The 22235-nt window shown below is 36.9% G+C and overlaps 1 protein-coding gene across 15 annotated transcripts in view; it reads left to right on the top strand.

Annotated features, from left to right (window-relative positions):
• The window catches only part of LOC101266429 (DNA ligase 4), a 51747-nt gene that overhangs the window by 16568 nt on the left and 12944 nt on the right, over positions 1–22235 (top strand). For 12 of the 15 annotated variants that reach the window (XM_069286732.1, XM_069286733.1, XM_069286738.1 and 9 more), the window contains 6 exons: positions 5317–5392; positions 8901–9025; positions 9103–9137; positions 9523–9581; positions 11326–11409; positions 16458–16553. In XM_069286732.1, the coding sequence (XP_069142833.1) occupies positions 5317–5392; positions 8901–9025; positions 9103–9137; positions 9523–9581; positions 11326–11409; positions 16458–16553 (475 nt within the window). Of the gene's footprint in view, positions 1–5316; positions 5393–8900; positions 9046–9102; positions 9138–9522; positions 9582–11325; positions 11410–16457; positions 16554–22235 lie in introns of all 15 variants that reach the window. The other 3 variants (XM_069286735.1, XM_069286736.1, XM_069286734.1) reach the window with 1 other exon arrangement.

Consider the following 22235-nt stretch of genomic DNA (forward strand, 5'->3'; position numbering starts at 1 on the left):
AATCTAGTGACACAGGTGGCACAATTCCCGTTAAAACCAGTTTGGAATAAAAGAGTGAAATATTTCTCCATGAATGATAAGATGAGCCAATGCATGAGTTAGGATTGTACCACAAAATACATGAGAATGAACAACCAATGCAATGCATGCCATTGCCAACATTCGAACATGACACTTACCATCAAATAAATATAAGACTAATCATACCACGCTACCAAAAATGAGAGTACTAACCTGGGATTCTACTGGTCTTGAACACGGCCTCGTGTCCAATAATATAATCATAACTTAGTAACTAAAACAAGCCTACCCAATTCAACTAGCGAAGGGACCAAGGAAAGCTTTCGAATAAATAAGGGGGAGCAAGCTCAAGGGACTACACCCTACCCAATCAATCGCTTCAGTCTATGACTCAGCAAATCTAGTGCCAACCTACGGCTAAGACGAGCCACCAAGGTCTCAAGCACCAACATTGGATGAACAACCCAATACAAGCCCTATAAGGAGTAAGTAACAACTAAAAGGGCGAAAAATAACATTCTAAGGCATATAAGTTTCAATCCTAGTCTAAGGCCATATGTACCAAACGTTACAAGGATAAACATGATTATCTATACCATGAGCGAGGCTACATACCTAAATTAAGGATCCAACACCCACAACAAGCCCAAGCTCCTACCGGAGTCGAGAAGAGATTTAATGGAAAGGAGGGAAACTAATATCCGACAATACTATCCAAATCACATGTAATTATATTAAGCATTATCTAAAAAGCCCAATTAAAAAAAATAGACCGAAGCCTATTTCGAAGCCGATCACGCGTGCTCCGAAACCACCACACAAGAGCTAACCGCTTTCGAACACCGCCACACTATCAAATTATCGACCACAACATCATTATGGACATTTAGACATTAAATTCACAATAATTGGAAATAGACCAGAAATCTAGTCAAACAGGAATGTGGGACCCACGCCAGGAATCCCAAAATTGACTTTGACAAAAGGTCCAAATGACTTATCCAACTTGTGTCCCAAAATGGGACACAATTTGATGCCCGAAACAGCCCAAAAGACAACATGCACAAGTTCTCCAATTAAGGAGACATGGCAGCCCTTTTGGGATGAAAATTACCTAAAACCAGCTAACTTCATGCTTCCTTGAGTACTTCAATGCGTTGCCACGATCAAGACGAACATAATCACTTGAAATCACCAAAAACAGTGCTTTCTAGCTCAAGATATCAAAGTTTGAATAGAGGGAGAGATGTTGAAAATCAAGTTGAAATAAGAGTTATAACATTAGCGCTGATCGCGAAAGCGATGCCTAGGTTGTAAAAGCAAACACCATGAAAGCGATGCCTAGGTCGCGAAAGCGAACACTGGAATGTGACCAAGCCCAAGAGGCTCTTGCAGCGAAAGCGACTAAGCCCAAGAGGCTCCTGCCGCGAAAGCAACCATTTCGAAAGCGATCAAGGGGTTATTGAAGCTATCGCATCGACACTAGCTCAGACTAAACTTTGGTTTTGATGCCGTGATCTCATCCCAAGTCTCGTTAACACAAATCATATATGAAATTTGATCGTAAATGACATTCCAAATTCAGCGTAGTCATCGAAACTTCCATTTGAGGTCATCTCGATGAAAAGTGGGTTCCACACTCGAGTTCCATTTTATGCTAGAATCACAAAAAGGCTCGAAATGAGCCTAGAATTCTTGAGAATTGCATGAAAGGTCATTTTACTCCGAATTCGACATTCTGGAGCTAATCACGATGATTAATTCCTCATTCGAGCACGCTTACCATGAATGTTGATCGAAGTCAAACTTTGGCTTAAGCTTCAAAGTTAAAACACCTAACAACACAAATTCGATAAGAAGTCTCGGGGCCCAAACCAACAATGCTATTAGTCTAAAATAGCCTTTCTTGAGTTGATGGAACAATCATATTGCATTCTAAGGCCGTATTCCTGAACTTTTGACCAAAGTCAACCGTTTAAGTTTCAAAGACACCAAAACATGGAAACTTAAACAAAATTTAAATGAACGACCCGTGACTGAACCTTCCGTCTTAACAAGTCATAAATGACTTGGGGTCGATACAAAAAAGTTCTAAATGCAAAAAAGATCGGAAATGGAGGAAATGACATGGAGGGTCAGTACATTTCTTATGCCGGACATGACCACGCGGACCAGTCCAACATCTCAAGCGATCATTTGTTAGCTTTTGCATAGTTCAGTCGTTCATACTAAAAAGGTAATGCCATAACTGTATTTTAACAACTAGTGTTGTGAAACACGCTTGCCTTTGCCCCTTTAGTGTGAGGGGAGGTAGGGTTGCCCAATACTAGCAAGTGAGGCAAGGTCGCCTATTACTAGAGCAGCAGCCAGGTCGCCTATAACTAGCTTAGGCGAGGCAAGGTTGAAAACTGTGACTCAACAAGTTAAAACTTCAAAATGTAAAATTAGGGTTTATTTGTGACTTATGCATCTTAAACTTCAAAGTCGATTCTCTATGTCGGACTTAAGGGCTCAGGTGACATAATGTTCGCTTTCTACTCCTTTATTCTCGTTTTTCTTCTTTATCCTTTGTTTTGACTTTAGCGACTGCCTTTCTTCTTTCCCATTAATCAGTTTAGACAGTTTCTTGATGGTGTTTTTTCGTTATTTCTCAATCTGCAATTTGTTCGGTTTCTTCTTTCTCGTTCTTCTATTTTGGTATTGCTTGTCTTATGAATTGTTGAGTCACTCTAGACTTTTAGTATCTATTATCTACTTTTAGTTTTTGAATTTAAATCTTCGCTAATATGTTATTGCTTTAGAGATTTTGGTTATTTATACATGCAATTAAATATTTTAAGTTTTTGGTATTAATTGGCGCCTCACTTCAAAAAGGCAAGTAACTTGCCGCGAGGCATATCCTTGTTGCCTTTCACCATCCAAAACATTGGTAAAAATGTAGTGTAGAAACTGAAAGGAGTTGTTTTCAATGTTTGCACACATAAATCATCTGGAGCTGAGTTCATAACCCCTCTTCTTAAATTTTTCATGTATCAAAGAATAGTACCTTAGCTGATGCATTTACCTTCTAGATTTTTTTCGAGGCCATTTCCTGCCTTTCTTAGTGCTCCCAAGCGTAAATTTTAGGCTGATTTTTCTTGAAAGGTTCTTGTGCTAGTCCATATCTAGATTAATAGCCTATTAGACCAAGCTTCTCCAAGCAGAAGTGCTTATTGTTTTTTTTCTGTAAAGAAAGCTTTTTTCCATCCATAGTATCTCCTCTGTATTCTAGCACTTTCAGCTTGCTTTTCACAAAAAAGTTGTTTTTGAACTCTAAGAAGGGCAAGGGCCAAAAATGTCCCTCAACTAGCAAAATTGCCCTATTTTGATGTGGTCCAAAACATAGCCTTATTATTGGTGGATTGCTTCAGATTTTCACCTCAACTGTGGAAAGTAGAAAAATACCATTCTAAATAAAGAACTATGGAAAGTAGAACAAATTCTCCCTTTGTATGCATTTGGTCCCAAATTGCGCTTATCATGAGTGAACTAGCTCATATTTGTCCTTCAAAACTAATAAAATTCATTTTTTAAATCAATTCTTTTGTTTTAGGGTGAAAAAGTTGGCTTTTTATGTGTAGTATCTTTAGATGAACTTGGGTGATCCACTCATGTAAGGCTGTGTATCGGCCGGTTCGGTTCAGTTTTGAAGTTAATCGGGTTGACTTATTGGTTATCAGTTTGTAGTGATGCTAAACCGTTTTAGAACCGTTAAGATATTGGCTTATCGGTTATTGGTTTATTGGTTTTTGATCGTTATCGGTTCAATTATCGGTTTAACCGTTAAGATTTGACCCAAAAGAAAAAATATTGAAAATCACTTAGAAACAAGGTGACAAACCAAATAAATCATGCACTTGAGTTCACAAGTTACATCTTGCTCAAAAGCAAACACTTTTACGTCGTAGAATAATCAAGTGTTTGAGACAACCAAAAATAAAAGTAGGAAATTAAACTCTAAGTCGAGGACTTTATAATCAAAATGGTATAAATATAAATATTTAATTTATTATCGGGTTATCGATTAATCCGTTAAGAAAAAACTTTAAACCGTTAAGAACCGATAACCCGATAACAAAAAAAATCAAAACAGTTATCAAAATCACTAAACCAATATCCTAATACTATAAACCAATAACTTTTTTATCGGTTCGGCTTATCGGTTTCAGTTCGATTTTGAACAGCCTTACACTCATGAACTAACTCTTAGGATTGAGTTAGGCCCAAGATTCATTCTTTACGCAAGTATGCCTTAGACATTCTTAAGGAGACATGAATGATGAGATGTAGACCCATTTACACTTCTATGGATTCGAATGCTAAACTCCAACCACAATTGGGGGAGCCACCTAGTGATCTAGGACGATGCAGTCAGTTGATTGGTATGTTGATTTATCTCAAAGTACCAGCACATGATATTTCTTTTCCCGTGGGTGTTGTGAGTCAGTTTATGGATTCTCCAGGCGATTGTCATTGGGATGCAATATTCAATGGTTTCTAATATACAAACTCGGCTCCAAATGAAGGAATAATCTTCGAGGATCGGAGCCTTGAGCAAATTGTTCGATATAAATATGCTGATTGGGCAGGATCACCTTCTGGTAAATGCTCTACATTAGATATTGTGTGTTAGTTAGAGGTAATTTGGTGTCCTGGAAGAGTAAGAAACAGAGTGTGGTTGCTCTATCTTGTGCATAAGCAAAATATCGAGCAATGACTATAGCAACTTGTAAGCTAGTTTGGATTAAATAGTTGCTCAAAGAACGAAAATATGGAGGAATTAGTTTTAGATGAAACTTGTGTGTGATAATCAAGGGCATCATATTTCATCAAATTATGTATTTCACTAGAGGACTAAGCACATTGAGATTGACACTCACTTTGTCAGAAAAGATACCCTGTAGATATATTTTTACAAAATTCATGAAGTCAAATGACCAGCTTGTAGATATTTTCACTGGGTCTTACAAGTCCTCGTATTAGTTATATCTATAACAAGCTCAATGCATATGACTTGTATGCACCAACTTGAAGGGGAGTGTTAGAATATGAATAGGATTTGTATGTAGTATTTTACATGGAAAGATTAGGATGTAGTGTCTGTAATAGGCTCAATGTAAAAATGTAGATTATAATTAAATAATACATTCTCCTATATTTCTCACTATTACTTCTAACCAATTGCAATTGTGAGTTGCATGGATATTCTATGCTTTAGTTCAGTTCTCTTTTACTTATTTGTTGAATGTTTAACAGGGGAGCCCTGTTGGTCGATCATTGCTCATAGTGTTGACGATGTCGATAAATTCTTTAAAGGAACTGTTGAGAATAGGTTTGTTTCGTCTTCATCTGTTCTAACTCTCTTGAGTCCCACAAGATTTTTATGTTACATTTAGTGGTATAAAGAAGAGATTTGAATTGGATATTTTTAGCATTCTATGTTGTTCTTTGTTTCATTTTCTGTATATATATACACACATGCATTGACTTTTTTGTATTAGTAGTACCTTGTTTATTACCTTTTTTTAGCCTATGTACCAATGCTTGTATTAGCATTAATTATACACTATATTATGTCTAGAAGTGTGTATTACTATTACATGGAAGTCAATGGTATTAGTGATGCAAGGTTTTTAATACATGCGTTGGCATAGTTAAAGACACAATTGTCCCTCAAAACTTTCTCTACATCTTTTCCACTATATTGGATGCTTTTTTTTGTAAATAAATATACTTTTAGAAATTATGCAATGCATGTTATTTTTAATACACCAAACCATATATTGCATAAAAATAATCTCTGCATAACTAATGCAAGCATAACTAATACAATCATTACTAATGCAAACATTAATAATACCCTCTTTTTAGTGTTATTCTTATGCACCCTACCAAACGTACCCCAAGTGTTTTTGATTTGGGACTCAAGTTTCCTCCTTCTCCCTCTTTTGTGAAAGGATGCCGCGACCCAACCCACTGGCCGTGCGAGCACCTCCTCTAACACTTAGATATAGAATATCACCCACTTTGAATTAGGCCATGTGGAAATAAATCAAAATTAAACTAAACAACTTATTCATATATTGAAACACTCACAATTTGTGAAAATTAAATTATCTCCGTAAAAGAAAATACGCTGGCCGTGCGAGCACCTACTCTAACACTTAGATAGTAGAATATCACCCACTTCGAATTAGGCCATGTGGAAATAAATCAAAATTAAACTATATATTGCATAAAAATAATCTCTGCATAACTAATGCAAGCATAACTAATGCAAGCATAACTAATGCAAACATTAATAATACCCTCTTTTTAGAGTTATTCTTATGCACCCTACCAAACGTACCCCAAGTGTTTTTGATTTGGGACTCAAGTTTCCTCCTTCTCCCTCTTTTGTGAAAGGATGCCGCGACCCAACCCACTGGCCGTGCGAGCACCTACTCTAACACTTAGATATAGAATATCACCCACTTTGAATTAGGCCATGTGGAAATAAATCAAAATTAAACTAAACAACTTATTCATATATTGAAACACTCACAATTTGTGAAAATTAAATTACCTCCGTAAAAGAAAATACGCTGGCCGTGCGAGCACCTACTCTAACACTTAGATAGTAGAATATCACCCACTTCGAATTAGGCCATGTGGAAATAAATCAAAATTAAACTAAACAACTTATTCATATATTGAAGTACTCACAATTTGTGAAAATTATATCCTTCTTCTTAAAACTCCATTAATAGTCGTAAGTGAAGGTTGCGATCTTCAGCCTCAAGGAGGAACAGTAACAGAGTAGCCAAAGACTGAGGTCGTTAGGGTGAAACGCTGTTCATGGCCTAAAGGGAGAACTACTGCGGTAGTGATAGAGACTATTCATCGACAAAAGAGAAGAAAGGTATACACGCAAACTTTTTATTAAATGTTATTAATTTTACAAATATACTATATGTACTTATACTTAACTTAGACATTAAGAAAAATTACTTAGTACCTATAGGGACTTGGATCCTTTTTTGAGTACACATTCGTTCTCGAAAATTACCTCCTTATAATCTCATGAATTAATACCCTTCCCGTTTGTAAAGTTCCTCTTGATTACCACAAGTTCCAGAAATGGCTATTACTGAACAATTTCATAGCATTTAATCTTAAAACTACTAGCAGACCACCCCATCAAGAAAACTCAAGGTTAGCAATCAAGAACGAGAGAACTCAACCCGTAGTCATTATCTTTTCCCGCCTTAACTATAATAAACAACTTTTAGCTACTATCTGGACTTTGTGTCCGAAAACCTATGCATGAAATCTCTTGTCCATCTAGAAGAATATTTTGAAATAGAATACAGATCTAATTATTCAGAGTAGAAAACCTAGCCTACTAGGGCACCAAACAACTATTGAAGAAGTCTGATCACATACCTTGATTTCTTTTGTGAAACATAGCTTGTTTTGGGTTTAAAATAACATCACAAATACAAAATGCATCATAACAAGCCTAAATATTCTCGGATTATATCCAAATTCTAAACCCTAGGCAAATCTCATAATTACTCCACCCAAACTAGGGTATTCCCACCATTAATTCACTCATGGTTACATAAGTGAATCATGATAAATAAATTAAGAACAAATGTGATTATAAACAACTCAACGTTTTACAGCCTAAAATTCTCATAAACTCGGATTTTCCCCACCATAGGATGAACCCAAAGCCTGGGTGATGATGAACGATTGTGGGGTTTCTCCAACATTTTCAACGACTTATCCCGCTATTGCAGCCCAATCGAACCCCAAATCCCGCTATAGTGGCTTGAGCAAACCTTTTTCTTCACAATTAGTTCACTTATAACGACAGGATTAGACATTACGTAGGATATTGAGGGGTTGTTTGGTTTGAATACAAGTTATGATGAAATTATTTTTTGTTGAGTGTTTGGTTTAACATACTCAAAATAATATGCATTGCGTAAATTTTAAAAGCCCATTGTTTGTTTACAAAAATGTCCTTCACTTTATTTAAAATTTTATATTTTCTTTGCAAGTTCTAGTCATTCATTTTTAAAAATAAAACTTTCATCTTATTTAGCTTAAATATTTTTGTGTGTACATTTCCCTGATGGTATGGTATGTATTTAAAAATAAAATTTTCTAATTTAGCTTAAAAATAGAGCTTTCATCTTAAATTTGTTAAAGTAAAAGACGATTTATGAGAAATCAAAATATAAATAAACATAAGAATTAGTCAAATGAATTCATTAATAAAAATTAGATTGCGTAGTGTAATTTTTTAATAGAAAATACGAAGAATTATCATAAATATAAGTAGTGAAGGTTGTGAATGTTATTATACATGATATCAAAAATAGTGTAAATTACATGAACGTGAAAAAGTGATGTATACAAAAGATTAATATACCTGAATGTGAAAAGTGATGTATAAAAAAGATTTAAAGGGATATCTTTGTCCATTACCTATTTTATCCCGGGATTACTATACTACACGAGGGATAACTTATCTAGTATTAATTATTAATCCGGGGATAAGTTATTCTGGACTTGCCAACCAAAGTGACAATTATATCTTAGAGCTATTTAGTGTTATCCTTGACACAAAACGACCCCTTAGGGATTAAGCTTATCTGGGGTCAAGAGTTCCCTATTATTAAGTTTCAACTACAGATATGCATGTCAGGAGTGGGGATATTGTTTAATGACTGAAGGTTAGGTTTCCTTGATGATTATTCAGGGTATATGTTTTCTTGTTTGATTTAATGTGAACTGTTATTTCCATTAAGTATGTTAATTCTTATTGGTATAATTGGTGGACTCTTCAGAGACGAAGGAATAGTTTTGAAAGATTTAACTTCAAAATGGGAACCAAGTGATCGGAGTGGAAAATGGCTAAAGTTGAAGCCTGATTATGTTCGACCTGGCTCTGATTTGGATGTTCTTATTATCGGTTTGTATTGCCTACCTAAGGTTTCTGTTTGTCTTTTTGCCAATTTTTCTCTTGGGCTAACTTTACATTGTCAACAGGAGGCTACTATGGTTCTGGGCGACATGGAGGAGAGGTGGAATATTCCACCTGCTACTTAGGAGCTGTTTTTGTCCATAGATTCTTTTTTCCTTTTTCTCGATTCTTTTTTGAAAACAACGTTTGGTTATGCGCTGGACTGATATTTTGATTATTTTTTTTAAAAGTTGGGTTTCAAGTTCGAATGAGTTGTATTGGCCAGTTTTTCAAGTGAAATCTTCTCCACTCACGAAATTTCAACTCTTTATTAAGTTAAATGCATGTCCAAACACAACTTCTCCAAATGAACTTTTTCAACTTTACTTCAAATATTTTTTTTCTTCAAATAATACATTTTTTATATCCAAATGCTTACTTAATTTGTTCACCTGCTTATTTTCTTATATTTGTTATGAGTTTAACTCGAAATTTTCAAATTCTAGGTAGCTCAATTTCTGGTGGGTCTTGCTGAGCCTCCGGCTCCAAATACATATCCCAGAAGGTATATTTATGTTTTTGTAAATGAAAGAATCAGCATATTATGTCATTTTTTTAATCATCTTCATACCTCCTGTAATGTGTGCTTCTATATTTTACTATTTCTAGAATTTCGTTGAATGCTAGCCCTTTGGACAACATATGCAAGGAGCTTATTTGAAGACTTACTCGAAAAACAAGTCTGTTGAAGTTGATTATGTGTTTGAGTATTTGTAGTTTTTTGATGATGTAGTTTTTGCAGAGCATCTTTGAAAAGCACATGAAAACCAGAACTTCAAAAAATATTGTTTGCATATAAAGTTTCAAAGAACTTAAAAAATACGTACTTAGTATTTTTTTTCCATAAGTTATTGGAAAACCTATTTTCCACGAATGAACACTAGATATTCCAAATTGGAACTATGTTTGGTCGGGTGGCAATGTTTCGGTCAATTTGTCTAGCACCAGTATGTACTCTAGCTGAGATATCTATTGTTTCAATCTATTTTTGAGTTGTTTGCTATTCCCAAGTATAGCAAGTCTTAAACTGAAAGGTTGCACTGTCTTGAAGAAAATATTACTTGACCATGTTTTCTGCTGATTTGTAATAGAGGGTCATTTGCATTTTAAAGAACAAGATGTGTCTAAAAAGAAATATATGCAAGGATTATTTCTATATTCAAAAATGGCATCTGAAACATCACTGTAAGTTTTTATACTGGGTGTCCATCACAATTGCATATTAAATGGGCTGGACTATCATCACATTTGCGAGTCATACTTCGCATTTGTGGTGCTCAACCAGCACAGCCTCCTTGTCATTTGCAGTTGCATCTCCGCATTTAGGCCAGTTTTATACATTTGTGACTGCACCAGTTCTAAATGTTTCAGCCACACTCAATTGAATTAGTGTTGAAACACCTCCGAGCCCTTGAATTTCAATCCCAACCATCCCAACAAGTTCCAAAATGGTTATTCAATCTTATTCAAAGCTTCAAAACACAATTTCAACCAGAAACCCTGAAAATTAGGGACCGGGTTGTTACAATTTTTTAGTTGGATTCTTACCTTCTTTGACGAGGTCTGGGAGCATGTTTGCTGGTTTTTATTCATTTTTTGTTTAATGCCGGTTTCCAATTCATCTTTTTCTTTTCTCGTCAATTTTGTCAATCTAGATCACACACTGTAAATTTCACTCTTATTTGGTTGTTTACACATTTTTTATGCCAACCTTGAATCAGTGTTTGTGTCCATATGAATATTGATTGCTTTATCATTAATCATTTAGTGTTTTACCCGCTAATTCCAAAAGAGTATTCAAGTCAATCGTGCATTAATTGATGGAGAATGTGGACAGTCCTTGTATCCAGATTGATTAAATTGTGGAATCTTTGTGTTCCACAGTGATATTGCCTTCACCACTGATGTATAGTCAGTCTTGAGTAACAAGAGTTCTGCTCTTCCTGCTGAGTGCTACTGCAATAGCTAGTCCAATTATTCTTAGATTACAAGAAATGGGCTTTTATTTATGTAGAGTACTGTAGTTCTATGAGATGTCTTTAAATGTAGCATGGCAAGCGTCATATCTATATCTGAATTCATTTCCAAAGTAATTCAATAGCGTTGTGAGCCTTTTCAGTTTTCTGAAAAGTTTTTAATGCCTCCTTTTAAGACTAGTAAAAATAATGTATATCATTTATATTTGCGATGACTGATGTGTATTTCCAATACTTTAGACTCGAATACAGATTTAAGCATACTTTTTGCAGGTTCATTTCTTTTTGCAGAGTAGGCACTGGAGTTTCTGATGAGGAACGCAATACCATAGTAACTCGATTAAAACCTTATTTCAGGCAATATTTCCGTTGATGTAGCTTGAGTTTTCTGTTGTACCTTTTATTCTTGCACTATTAAGAATGCTTTTCTTGTGTGTTGCACCTTATCTTGTGAATAATGTATAGCATTTTTACTTTTGACAACTGTCTGAGTTGCTAGAGATACAGATTTAGACATAGGTGTGTTTCTATTAGTGGACTTCTGATTGTCCACCACATTAATCTCTATGAGAAATAAAGGAGAAAAGTATTATTGCATTGTGTTGACTATATTATTACACTGAGCCCTATTTGTAGACCCTACATATAATCCTTTTTCATGTAGGAGATCATATACAATCCTGTTTCTATTCTAATCACACTGCCTCAAGCTGGTGTATATAGGTCATATGTACCGTGCTTGTTTTAGATGTAACTAATCCAAATTTAGCTTTCAAGTTGCTATGACCATTGCTCGATATTTTGCTTCTGCACTAGATCGAGCAACTACATTCTGCTTCTCTCTTCCAGGACACCAAAATACTGCCTAGTAAAAACACAATATCCAGATGTAGAACGTCAATTAAAAGGACCACGTTCCCAATCGACATCTGTATATTCAATGGTCAGCTCATGACCTTGATCTTTGAAGAGTAATTCTTTGTATGGAGTTGACTTTATATATCGTAGAATGCGACTAGTTGCATCCCAGTGACTACCACATGGAGAATCCGTAACTAATTACACTCGCATGAAAAAAATGTTAGGTCTAGTCACTCTAAGATAACTCAACTTATCAACCAACCACCTATATCTTCTAGGATCACCGAGTGACTTTCCCTGCCTTGGTAGGAATTTAGCATTCAGATCCATTGAACTATCGATAGGTCTACATCCTATCATTCAGTCTTCTCAAGAATGTTTAAGACATACTTTCCTTGTCAAAAACAATGCATGATCTAGATTAAGCAACCTCTATACCTAGAAAATACTTTAACTTGCCATGTTTTTAGTTTGAAAATGTTGAAAGAGATGTTTTTTAAATTAGTGATACCATCCTATCCATTGTTGGTGATAACAATATCATCAACATAAAACACCAAATAAATATTTAGATTTGGATAGGAATCTCGACAAAACCAAAGTGATCAGTTTCACTGCGAGTTATGTCAAACTCCTGAATTATTGTGCTAAACATTTCAAACCAAGTTCGAGGAGATTGGTTTAGACCATTCGATGTAATCAACATTATAGACTACTAGACTCCTCCTAAGCAAAAAATCTAGGTGATTGCTCCACATAAACTTTCTCCTCAAGATCACTATGGAGAAAAACACTCTTAATGTGCAATTGATAAAGTAGCCAATGGTGGATAACAACCATAGGAAGAGACCGACAAATGTTATCTTAGCCACTGGAGAAAGTGTCACTATAGTTAAGTAGGGCTGTTCAAAATCGAACTGAAACCGATAAGCCGAATCGATAAAAAAGTTATTGGTTTATAGTATTGGGTTATTGATTTAGTAGTTTTGAAAACGGTTTTGATTTATTTTCTTATCGGGTTATTGGTTCTTAACGGTTTAAAGTTTTTTCTTAATAGGTTAACCGATAACCCGATAGTAAATTAAATAATTGTATTTATACCATTTTGTATATAAAGTCCTCGACTTGGAGTTCTATTCCTACTTTTATTTTTGGTTGTCTCAAACACTTGATTATTCTACAATGTAAAAGTGTTTGCTTTTGAGCAAGATGTAACTTGTGAACTCAAGTGCATGGTTTATTTGGTTTGTCACCTTGTTTCTAAGTGATTTTCAATGTGTTTTCTTTTGTGTCAAATCTTAATGGTTAAACCGATAACGATAAAAAACCGATAAACCAATAACCGATAAGCGAATATCTTAATGGTTCTATAACGCTTTAGCATCTCTACAAACCGATAACCAATAAGCCAACCCCATAAACTTCAAAACCGAACCGAACTGGCCGATACACAGCCCTATAGTTAAGTACAAATATTTGAGTATTCCCATTGGCAACAAGGCAAGCCTTAAGCCGGTCAACTTGGTCATTTGGACCAACTTTGGCTACACTAATGCAACTATAACCAACACTAGATTTATCTTAAAAGAAATATAATGAGCTCATTCAATTTTGAGCAGGTAAGTAGATATCTCCACAAATCCTCGATTGAACAGTCAGATATGGGGATAAATCACCTGTCATGTTATTTATTTGCAATCTCCTTCGCCTGTTACTTTGGTCGATGGAATTTAAACAAAAGCAAAAGGAGTTTTAATCTCTTATCCTTTGACACTCTAAAGTATGTTTCTTTCGGTCCATGGTTGTCCTTTTGATCTTGCATCGGTCCTTCGTTTGACTCGTACCCTAAATTGTGTCGTAGCATTTCTTGATGATTCTCTTGTAAGGGACAGACGTTGCCGTAGGACATGAATCATAAGGTTTGTGCCTTGTTATTTCATCAATTGTTACCTTTGAGCCTACACCCTGGACATTGCCGACATGCGATATCATTGCTGGCCCGAGCATACCCATAACATGGCATTGGACATGAGCATACATCTAAACATAAGCGGAAGAATATATTTGAAAGCATTTGAAGAAACAAGTTTCTTAAGAAAACAAATTTAATAACACAATCATTTGAATTTATTACCATTATCAATGGACACGAAGGTCCAAATGGGACATAACTATTCATCTATCTATGAAGCCTCAAAGCATAATTGAATAGTGTCAGCTCAGACAAGGCAGCCAGTGTACCTTACAAGAAAACATAACTTCCTAAAATATGTAGACTAAGCCCCAAAAATAGAGAGGGGCTCACCAATAGTGGAAAATATGAAACTGAGTGAGCAACCTGATTTCATGTCTGCGTATGGTGGGATAAAACATACTTATAGATCAATAGAAGTAACTAACATAGTCATAATTGTAAAATATGAAGGCTAAGAGATGAGGTCATTTAGATTACCTTAAGGATGTTTCTTTTTTCATATTTTTGTTCATTATGGGGTCTAATAATGTACCGACATAAATCACCATGTGAGCGCATGAAGTTTCATTTCGACCTGATCAGCTCAATCATCTCATACCTTGTCGGGTATGAGACATACGTGTACATGTCATGGGGATCCATAACTAGCCCTTACCAAAGACATAAAGAATGAGTTGCCGAACCAATGATACAATCCTTAACCTACGTCGACATAAGCTCATTTGATCAAGGATTATCCCACAAACTCATATTTATAACATATAAGGACCATAGTTTATAAACTTCATTCATATCATTACATCATTGAGGTTACAATTCATGTATCGTAGTTTTACATTCATTAGAGAGATATCATATCATAATAATAAAGTTAGAGAATCATAGGATAACATCATTAAGGTCTCACATTTGTGAACTCTCCTAATTCATAGTTCTAGGGTTCATGACATAAGAATTTCCAAGAAAATATCAAGAAATTGTCGAAAAGTTACGAAGAAGACATAAAGAAAATCATTGAAGTAGCTCCCAAGATAAGAATTTCTTCTTTCAATAATCATTCGTAATATTATGTAGAAAATCTTAGAGAACTCCTGGGTGAAAGAATTATCAAGAAAATCGAAATACTTTCAAGGAAAGTTCTTGGAGTTCCATGAAGATTCAAGAACAATTCAAGAATATGGGGTTTTTTCCCAACCCTAATTTATTCATGGAGGATTCTTTGAAACCATGGAAGCATAGTTCGTGGAAAAGAACAAGGTATTCCCGTACGTGGAGATAACTTTACATACCTTGGTGATGAATCTTGAAAAAGAACCTTGGATGATGAACCCCAACTTTTGTGTTTCTTGAAGTTCTTGAACATAGAAATTTTTTAGAAGAGCATGTGAGGGTTGAAAATAATGAAAACTGACTTTCCTACACGTTTAAGTCGATTTAATAACTCTCCAAAGATTTTAGGACAAAAATAGCCTTATAAAAACCTAAAATTGGGAAAATTTACCATTCTTCGTCATCTGAGTGACAAACCTTTGCTTGGGTGATAGGTTGTCACTCGGACCATCATAATTGACCAAAAATCAAGCATTCTACCTCATCATGATGACCATGTGTGACAGCTCCATGACAGGTATGATGGACCGTTACATTTCCCGTCACACACTGACAACTTGCAGTGTCTTTATTAAAATAGTCATAACTTTTTTACTCATAACTTTTTACTCCATACTCGGATTGACGAACGGTCGATAGCGTTGGAAAGAAGTTGACCATTATTTGATAGGCTGTGTGCCAACTTTCATATTTAGAGAGATATGGTTGTTTTATGTCGACCGTTCCATGAACTCACGGCGAAAATTTAGTCGGGAGAAAGAATTGGACTTAACTTGGTGTTAGAGGTTTTTAATGACCCTAAACCGCATCCAATACACTTCTCACACTTAGGAATTGACCTCAACATATATGAACAAGTAGTATATCACTTGACCCAAGTTGATACACTTATGAAAAATGGTTCGAATCCTTAGAGTAGAATTACGAGGTGTTACACCAATGCTCTGATACCGTGTTATAGAAATGGTTCTTGGGTCTAATTCAATCTCAAAATCTAACACTTGAGGCGAGGATTGACCAAGACCATAAAGGAGACCAAGTACCTATTATCCCACCGATGGGACTCCAAGACTTGACACTTGGGGTGTGGACAATATAAGACCGGGTGCCCCAACATAGGGAACAATGAATTGAGATAGACCTGAATTTGTTATCATGTGAGAAGTAAAGGAGAAAAGTATTATTGAATTGTGTTGACTATATTATTACATTGAGCCCTAACACTGTTATAATCCATTTCCATGTAGGTTTCTATAAAAACTTATTCTAGCAATCTCCACAAGAATCTTTTTTTCCTGGAAAATCTTTGAAAATGTGAAAAATATAAAAGAGAACTTTCATTATCTATATAACATATTCTGTGCAAAGCTGGCAATGATCTCTGATTCGGTTATTAGTTTAGACAGAATTTCTCAATTTGTTGCATAATTTGCTGATACTGGCACATTAATTTTGGCAGGAAGTATGAGTACCCGAAGCAGGCACCACCAACCTTTTATCAAGTAACAAATAATTCAAAAGAGCGACCCGACGTGTGGGTTGAAAGTCCAGAGAAGTAGTCCACTTTGACTAATCTTGAAATATGAGTTTTTCTTGTTCCTTATTATTCATTTGGTATTATACATAATTATGCTCTTTAACTTGGCATTAGCTAACATCTATGCTATTCAACTATTGGTGTACATAAGTAGGTACTTAAATTTGTATAAAGTTGAACAAGTAGACATACACGTCCTGTGTGACATAATACATGTAGGAAGTTGTGTAGGTTGCTGTATGGCACATGAATTCCATGTAGGATACTGTTAGACCCGCAATCTACTTGATCTAACTACGTGCAGACATGCCAAGGACTTGGGCATTGGTCTTGGCATGGATGATGGCAAAACAGTGCAACACAAGTTCAAGGTGCTTGGGTGTTGGCAAGGCAGCTTGAACGTGCATGGTTTACGTGCGGGCTAAGGGCGTTGGCAAGACAGCATGTTGACTTGATGAAGCAAGGCTGTGAAGACTTGGCAAGGTCAAAGACAAAGGCAGTTCACCCGAAATTGCTGAAATAAAACTAAGTGTGGAAGACAGCTAAAATATTCTAAGTGTTGGAAGCTGGCAGGATTATTCTAAGTGTTGGAATGAAGCCTGAAATATTCTAAGTGTTAGAATATTAGTATTTCGTGTAGATAAGAATGTAATTTGAATTAGATTCTATCTGTTGGAAATATAGCTGTTGGAAAGTTAGTTTTGAACCCTGGGATGACATGTGTCGGACAGGTGTCATGTGTAACCGCCGCATGTAACCGCTTGTAACTGCCATTGTGCAGAATTTTGATTTAAGGTGGAAATTCGTCTAAGGCAAGGGACAGAAACTTTTCTAGCCTTAGACTGATTTGTGAAGCCTTCCTTTGTATTAATTATTGATTAATAAAGGTTGGGACTTAGTCCTGTAAACGCTGCCTGTTTATTGTTTGACATTGCTGTTTAAGTATTTCTATACTTAGTCAATTCTGTGGGTGTAAGTAGGCTGAAGTATTACAGACGCTGTAAGACTGCCTAGAGTGGTGTACGAGAAAAATAAATCGACCCTCTTTCAATTGGTATCAGAGCAAGGTTAAACAATGGTGAAAAACGCAGAACTATGGGAGTTGGCACGAAAAATTGAATCCTTCGTCGGGTTTACTGAAGATGTTCTGGCAGACCCTACGTTTGTGGATTTATTCACACAAATCATTGAGTTGAGAGTGGACACTGAGAAAGTTCAGGGAGAAATTGGTGGATATCGACAAAATGTTGATAACCACATCACTGAAATCTTGGACTTTCGTGCTACAACTACACAGAAACTAGAGGGACTGCAGAAGGAAAATGAGAACCTTCGTGCAGAACTCGTCGTTTTGTGTCGGGCTGTGGCTACGTTGAGTTCGACTCGTGTTGAATCATCTAAGGTTAAGATTCCAGACCCTAAAGCCTTCAGTGGCGCAAGGAGTGCTAAAGAACTTGAAAACTTCATATGGGACATGGAACAGTACTTTACCGCTGCAAGGGTGCCGGACGCTGATAAGTTAAACATTACCACAATGTACTTGTCGGGTGATGCGAAACTTTGGTGGAGGACTCGTAATGCAGATGACGTAAGTGCTGGTCGTCCTAGAATTGATACATGGGATAAGCTTATAAAAGAAATGCGCGATCAATTTCTTCCTAGCAATGCATCTTGGCTTGCAAGGGATAAATTGAAAAGATTAAGGCAGACGGGTTCAGTGAGGGAATATATAAAAGAATTTACCTCTGTGATGTTAGACATACAAAATATGTCTGATGAGGATAAACTTCACAATTTATTTCGGGCATGCAAGGCTGGGCTCAAAACGAACTACGAAGGCAGAATGTTAAAGATCTGCCTGGGGCAATTGCTGCTGCTGATTCGTTGGTAGATTTCCGAACGACTCGTCCTTCGACAGATGTCCCTTCTACTTCGAAAAATAAGAAAAAGAATGAAAAGAAAGGGGAATGGAGAAAGGATAGTCGTAAAGAGAATGCAAACGATAAAGGAAAGGCACAAATGAAGGATGGGAAAGACAGACCCAAGAGTAAAGATGTAAACTCTAAAGGATGGGAAAAAGTGAATGCTTTGCTTGCTGGTAATGTGAATCAAAGGGAGGAGGATGAAGAAATCGTGGCTGCAATGGCAAATCCATTGGGATTATCCTTCAATCACATTATGGGGATCAATAATGTTGGAGAGATCTCTAGCACTTCGAATCCTTATGCTTCCTTAATTCATATAGAAATGAAAGTGAAGGAACAATGTGTGATGGCAATGGTTGATACAGGGGCCACACACACGTTTGTAGATGTGAAGATTGCTACAAAATTGGGGCTGAAGTTGTCTAAAAGATCTTCCTACGTCAAGACAGTCAATGCTAAGGCACAAGCCATTGTGGGCATGGCTTATAGTGTGTCTATGTCGACTGGAAATTGGGTGGGAAAACATAATTTGATGGTGATGCCGCTTGGAGACTTTGAAATTATACTTGGAATTGATTTCCTAAGAAAATACCAGTTTGTTCCGTTTCCTCACTTAGATGGAGTGATGGTAATGAGTGGAAGTGATGCTGGTTTTCTGAAGGGTGTTCATCCGTTTGGAAAAATTAATAAAGTTGCGAAGAAGAAAGACAAGGAAATGTTGTTGTCTGCTATGTCGATCGACAAAGGGCTGAAGAAGGGTGATAAAACCATACTTGCTGCCTTGGTCGAAATTAAACCTGATGTGAAGATGGAAGTGCCTGATTGTATTACTGAATTACTTAAACAGTATGCTGATGTTATGCCACCTGAATTACCAAAGAAATTACCACCAAGGAGGGATATTGATCACAAGATTGAGTTGCTGCCTGGTACGGTTGCCCCTGCACAAGCTCCTTATCGTATGGCTCCTAAAGAATTGGTTGAACTACGCAAACAATTGAATGAATTGCTAGATGCTGGATTGATTCAGCCGTCTAAGGCTCCATATGGTGCTCCTGTTCTATTTCAAAAGAAACAGGATGGAACAATGAGAATGTGTGTAGACTACCGGGCGCTGAATAAGGCAACTATAAAGAACAAATATCCGGTTCCGTTGGTGCAAGATTTAATGGACAGGTTAAGCAAGGCATGCTGGTTCACAAAACTTGATTTGAGGGCAGGCTATTGGTAGGTTAGGATAGCAGAGGGTGATGAACCAAAAACAACATGTGTAACTAGATATGGTTCCTATGAATTCCTTGTAATGCCATTTGGGCTGACTAATGCCCCGGCAACATTCTGCAATTTAATGAACAATGTACTGTTTGACTATCTTGATGACTTCGTTGTTGTTTACTTAGATGATATTGTTATATATAGTCGAACGTTGGAAGAACATGTTAATCACCTAAGTCTGGTTCTGTCTCAATTGAGAAAATACACACTTTATGTCAAGATGGAAAAGTGTGAATTTGCTCAACAAGAGATAAGGTTCTTGGGGCATCTTGTTAGTAAAAACCAAGTTCGAATGGATCCTAAGAAAGTGCAGGCCATTGTTGATTGGCAGGCACCTCGTCATGTGAAGGATTTGAGGTCGTTTCTTGGCTTGGCTAACTATTATCGAAAGTTTATTGCTGGTTACTCAAAGAAGGCAGCGTCTTTGACAGATCTGTTGAAGAAAGATTCAAAATGGGTTTGGTCCGAACAGTGTGAAAAAGCATTTCAAAATTTAAAGAATGCTATTGCATCAGAACCTATACTCAAATTGCCTGATTTTGAGTTACCGTTTGAAGTACACACTGATGCGTCAGACAAGGCGATTGGTGGCGTATTAGTGCAGGAAGGTCATCCAGTAGCCTTCGAAAGTAGAAAGCTGAATGATGCTGAACAAAGATACTCAACACATGAGAAAGAAATGGTTGCGGTGGTACACTGTTTGTAGGTTTGGAGAGTCTATCTCTTAGGCACTCGATTTGTGGTAAGAACTGATAATGTAGCAAATACATTCTTCAAAACACAGAAAAAGTTGAGTCCTAAACAAGCACGGTGGCAAGAATTCCTGGCAGAATATGATTTCATGTGGGAACATAAACCAGGAAAACACAACCAGGTTGCTGATGCGCTGAGTAGGAAAGAAGTGTTTGTTGCAGTATATTCAATTTCAAAACTGGAAACTGATTTCTATGATAGAATCAGGTTGTGTGCTGCAAATGATTCGTTATATGTTAAATGGATGGGTCAGGTGCAGGAGGGCACAATGAGACGGTATTGGATCGAGGACGATCTGCTCTATTTTAAAGGGGGGAGAATCGTTGTGCCAAATCAGGGCGGGTTGCGTAAAGACTTGATGAAAGAAGCGCATGACTCCGCTTGGGCTGGACATCCAGGCGTTGAAAGGATGTTAGCCTTACTGTCTCGTGTGTATTTTTGGCCGAAAATGGAAGACGATATCGAGGCGTATGTTAAGACTTGTCATGTTTGTCAAGTTGACAAGACAGAACGTAAAAAGGAAGCAGGGTTGCTGCAACCTTTGCCTATTCCTGAAAGGCCATGGCTATTGGTAAGCATGGATTTCATTTCTGGATTCCCTAAAGTAGATGACAAAGCATCTATCATGGTGGTAGTTGACAGGTTTTCAAAATATTCTGTTTTTATTGCTGCTCCTGAGTTATGCTCATCTGAAGTTGCTGCTGAGTTATTCTATAAACATGTGATTAAATACTTTGGTGTTCCGGCTGACATTGTGAGTGATAGAGACACAAGGTTCATGGGTAAATTTTGGACAGCATTGTTCAATATGATGGGAACTGAATTAAAATTTTCTACTGCAAATCACCCACAACCAGATGGACAGACGGAAAGAATTAATCACTTGTTGGAAGAGTACTTGAGGCACTATGTGACTGCAAGTCAACGAAATTGGGTGGCATTGTTAGACACTGCGCAGTTTTGCTATAATCTGCACAAGTCGTCTGCAACAGAAATGAGTCCTTTTGAAATCGTCTTAGGCAAACAGCCTATGACGCCATTAGATGTTGCTAAATCTAAAAATCAGGGAAAGTGTCCAGCAGCATACAGAGTTGCAAAGGACAGACTTGAAATGTTATCTGAGGCACAAGATAGCTTGCGCAAGGCTCAGCGGCGCATGAAGAAGTATGCTGACCAACATCGTCGCTCAGTTGAGTTCAGTGTGGGTGACAAGGTGTTGCTGAAACTTACCCCACAAATCTGGAAACAGATTGTAAGTAAGACCAGACATCGGGGTTTGATACCTAAGTATGATGGTCCATTCGAAGTGGTAAAACGAGTGGGCGAAGTTGCTTATAGGCTAAAGCTGCCAGAAAGGTTGAAAATTCACCCCACCTTCCATGTGAGTTTCTTGAAACCTTACTTTGCAGATGAAGACGATCCGGACAGGAACAGATCAAAGAGGGCTCCTCCATCAGTACCTACACAGTATGATGCTGAAATTGAGAAGATCCTTGATCACCGGGTTTTGGGCACGAGTAAGAAGAATACTAAGACTGAGTTCTTGGTCCATTGGAAAGGCAAGAGTGCAGCAGATGCTGTTTGGGAGAAAGCAAAAGACCTATGGCAGTTTGATGCTCAAATCAATGACTATCTCAAAACAGTCTCGATGAGGACATCGAGTTCAAGTGGTGCGGGTGGTCTGTTAGACCCGCAATCTACTTGATCTAACTACGTGCAGACATGCCAAGGACTTGGGCATTGGTCT

The sequence above is a fragment of the Solanum lycopersicum genome, chromosome 7 (genome assembly GCF_036512215.1).
Source record: "Solanum lycopersicum chromosome 7, SLM_r2.1".
Lineage (NCBI taxonomy): Eukaryota > Viridiplantae > Streptophyta > Magnoliopsida > Solanales > Solanaceae > Solanum > Solanum lycopersicum.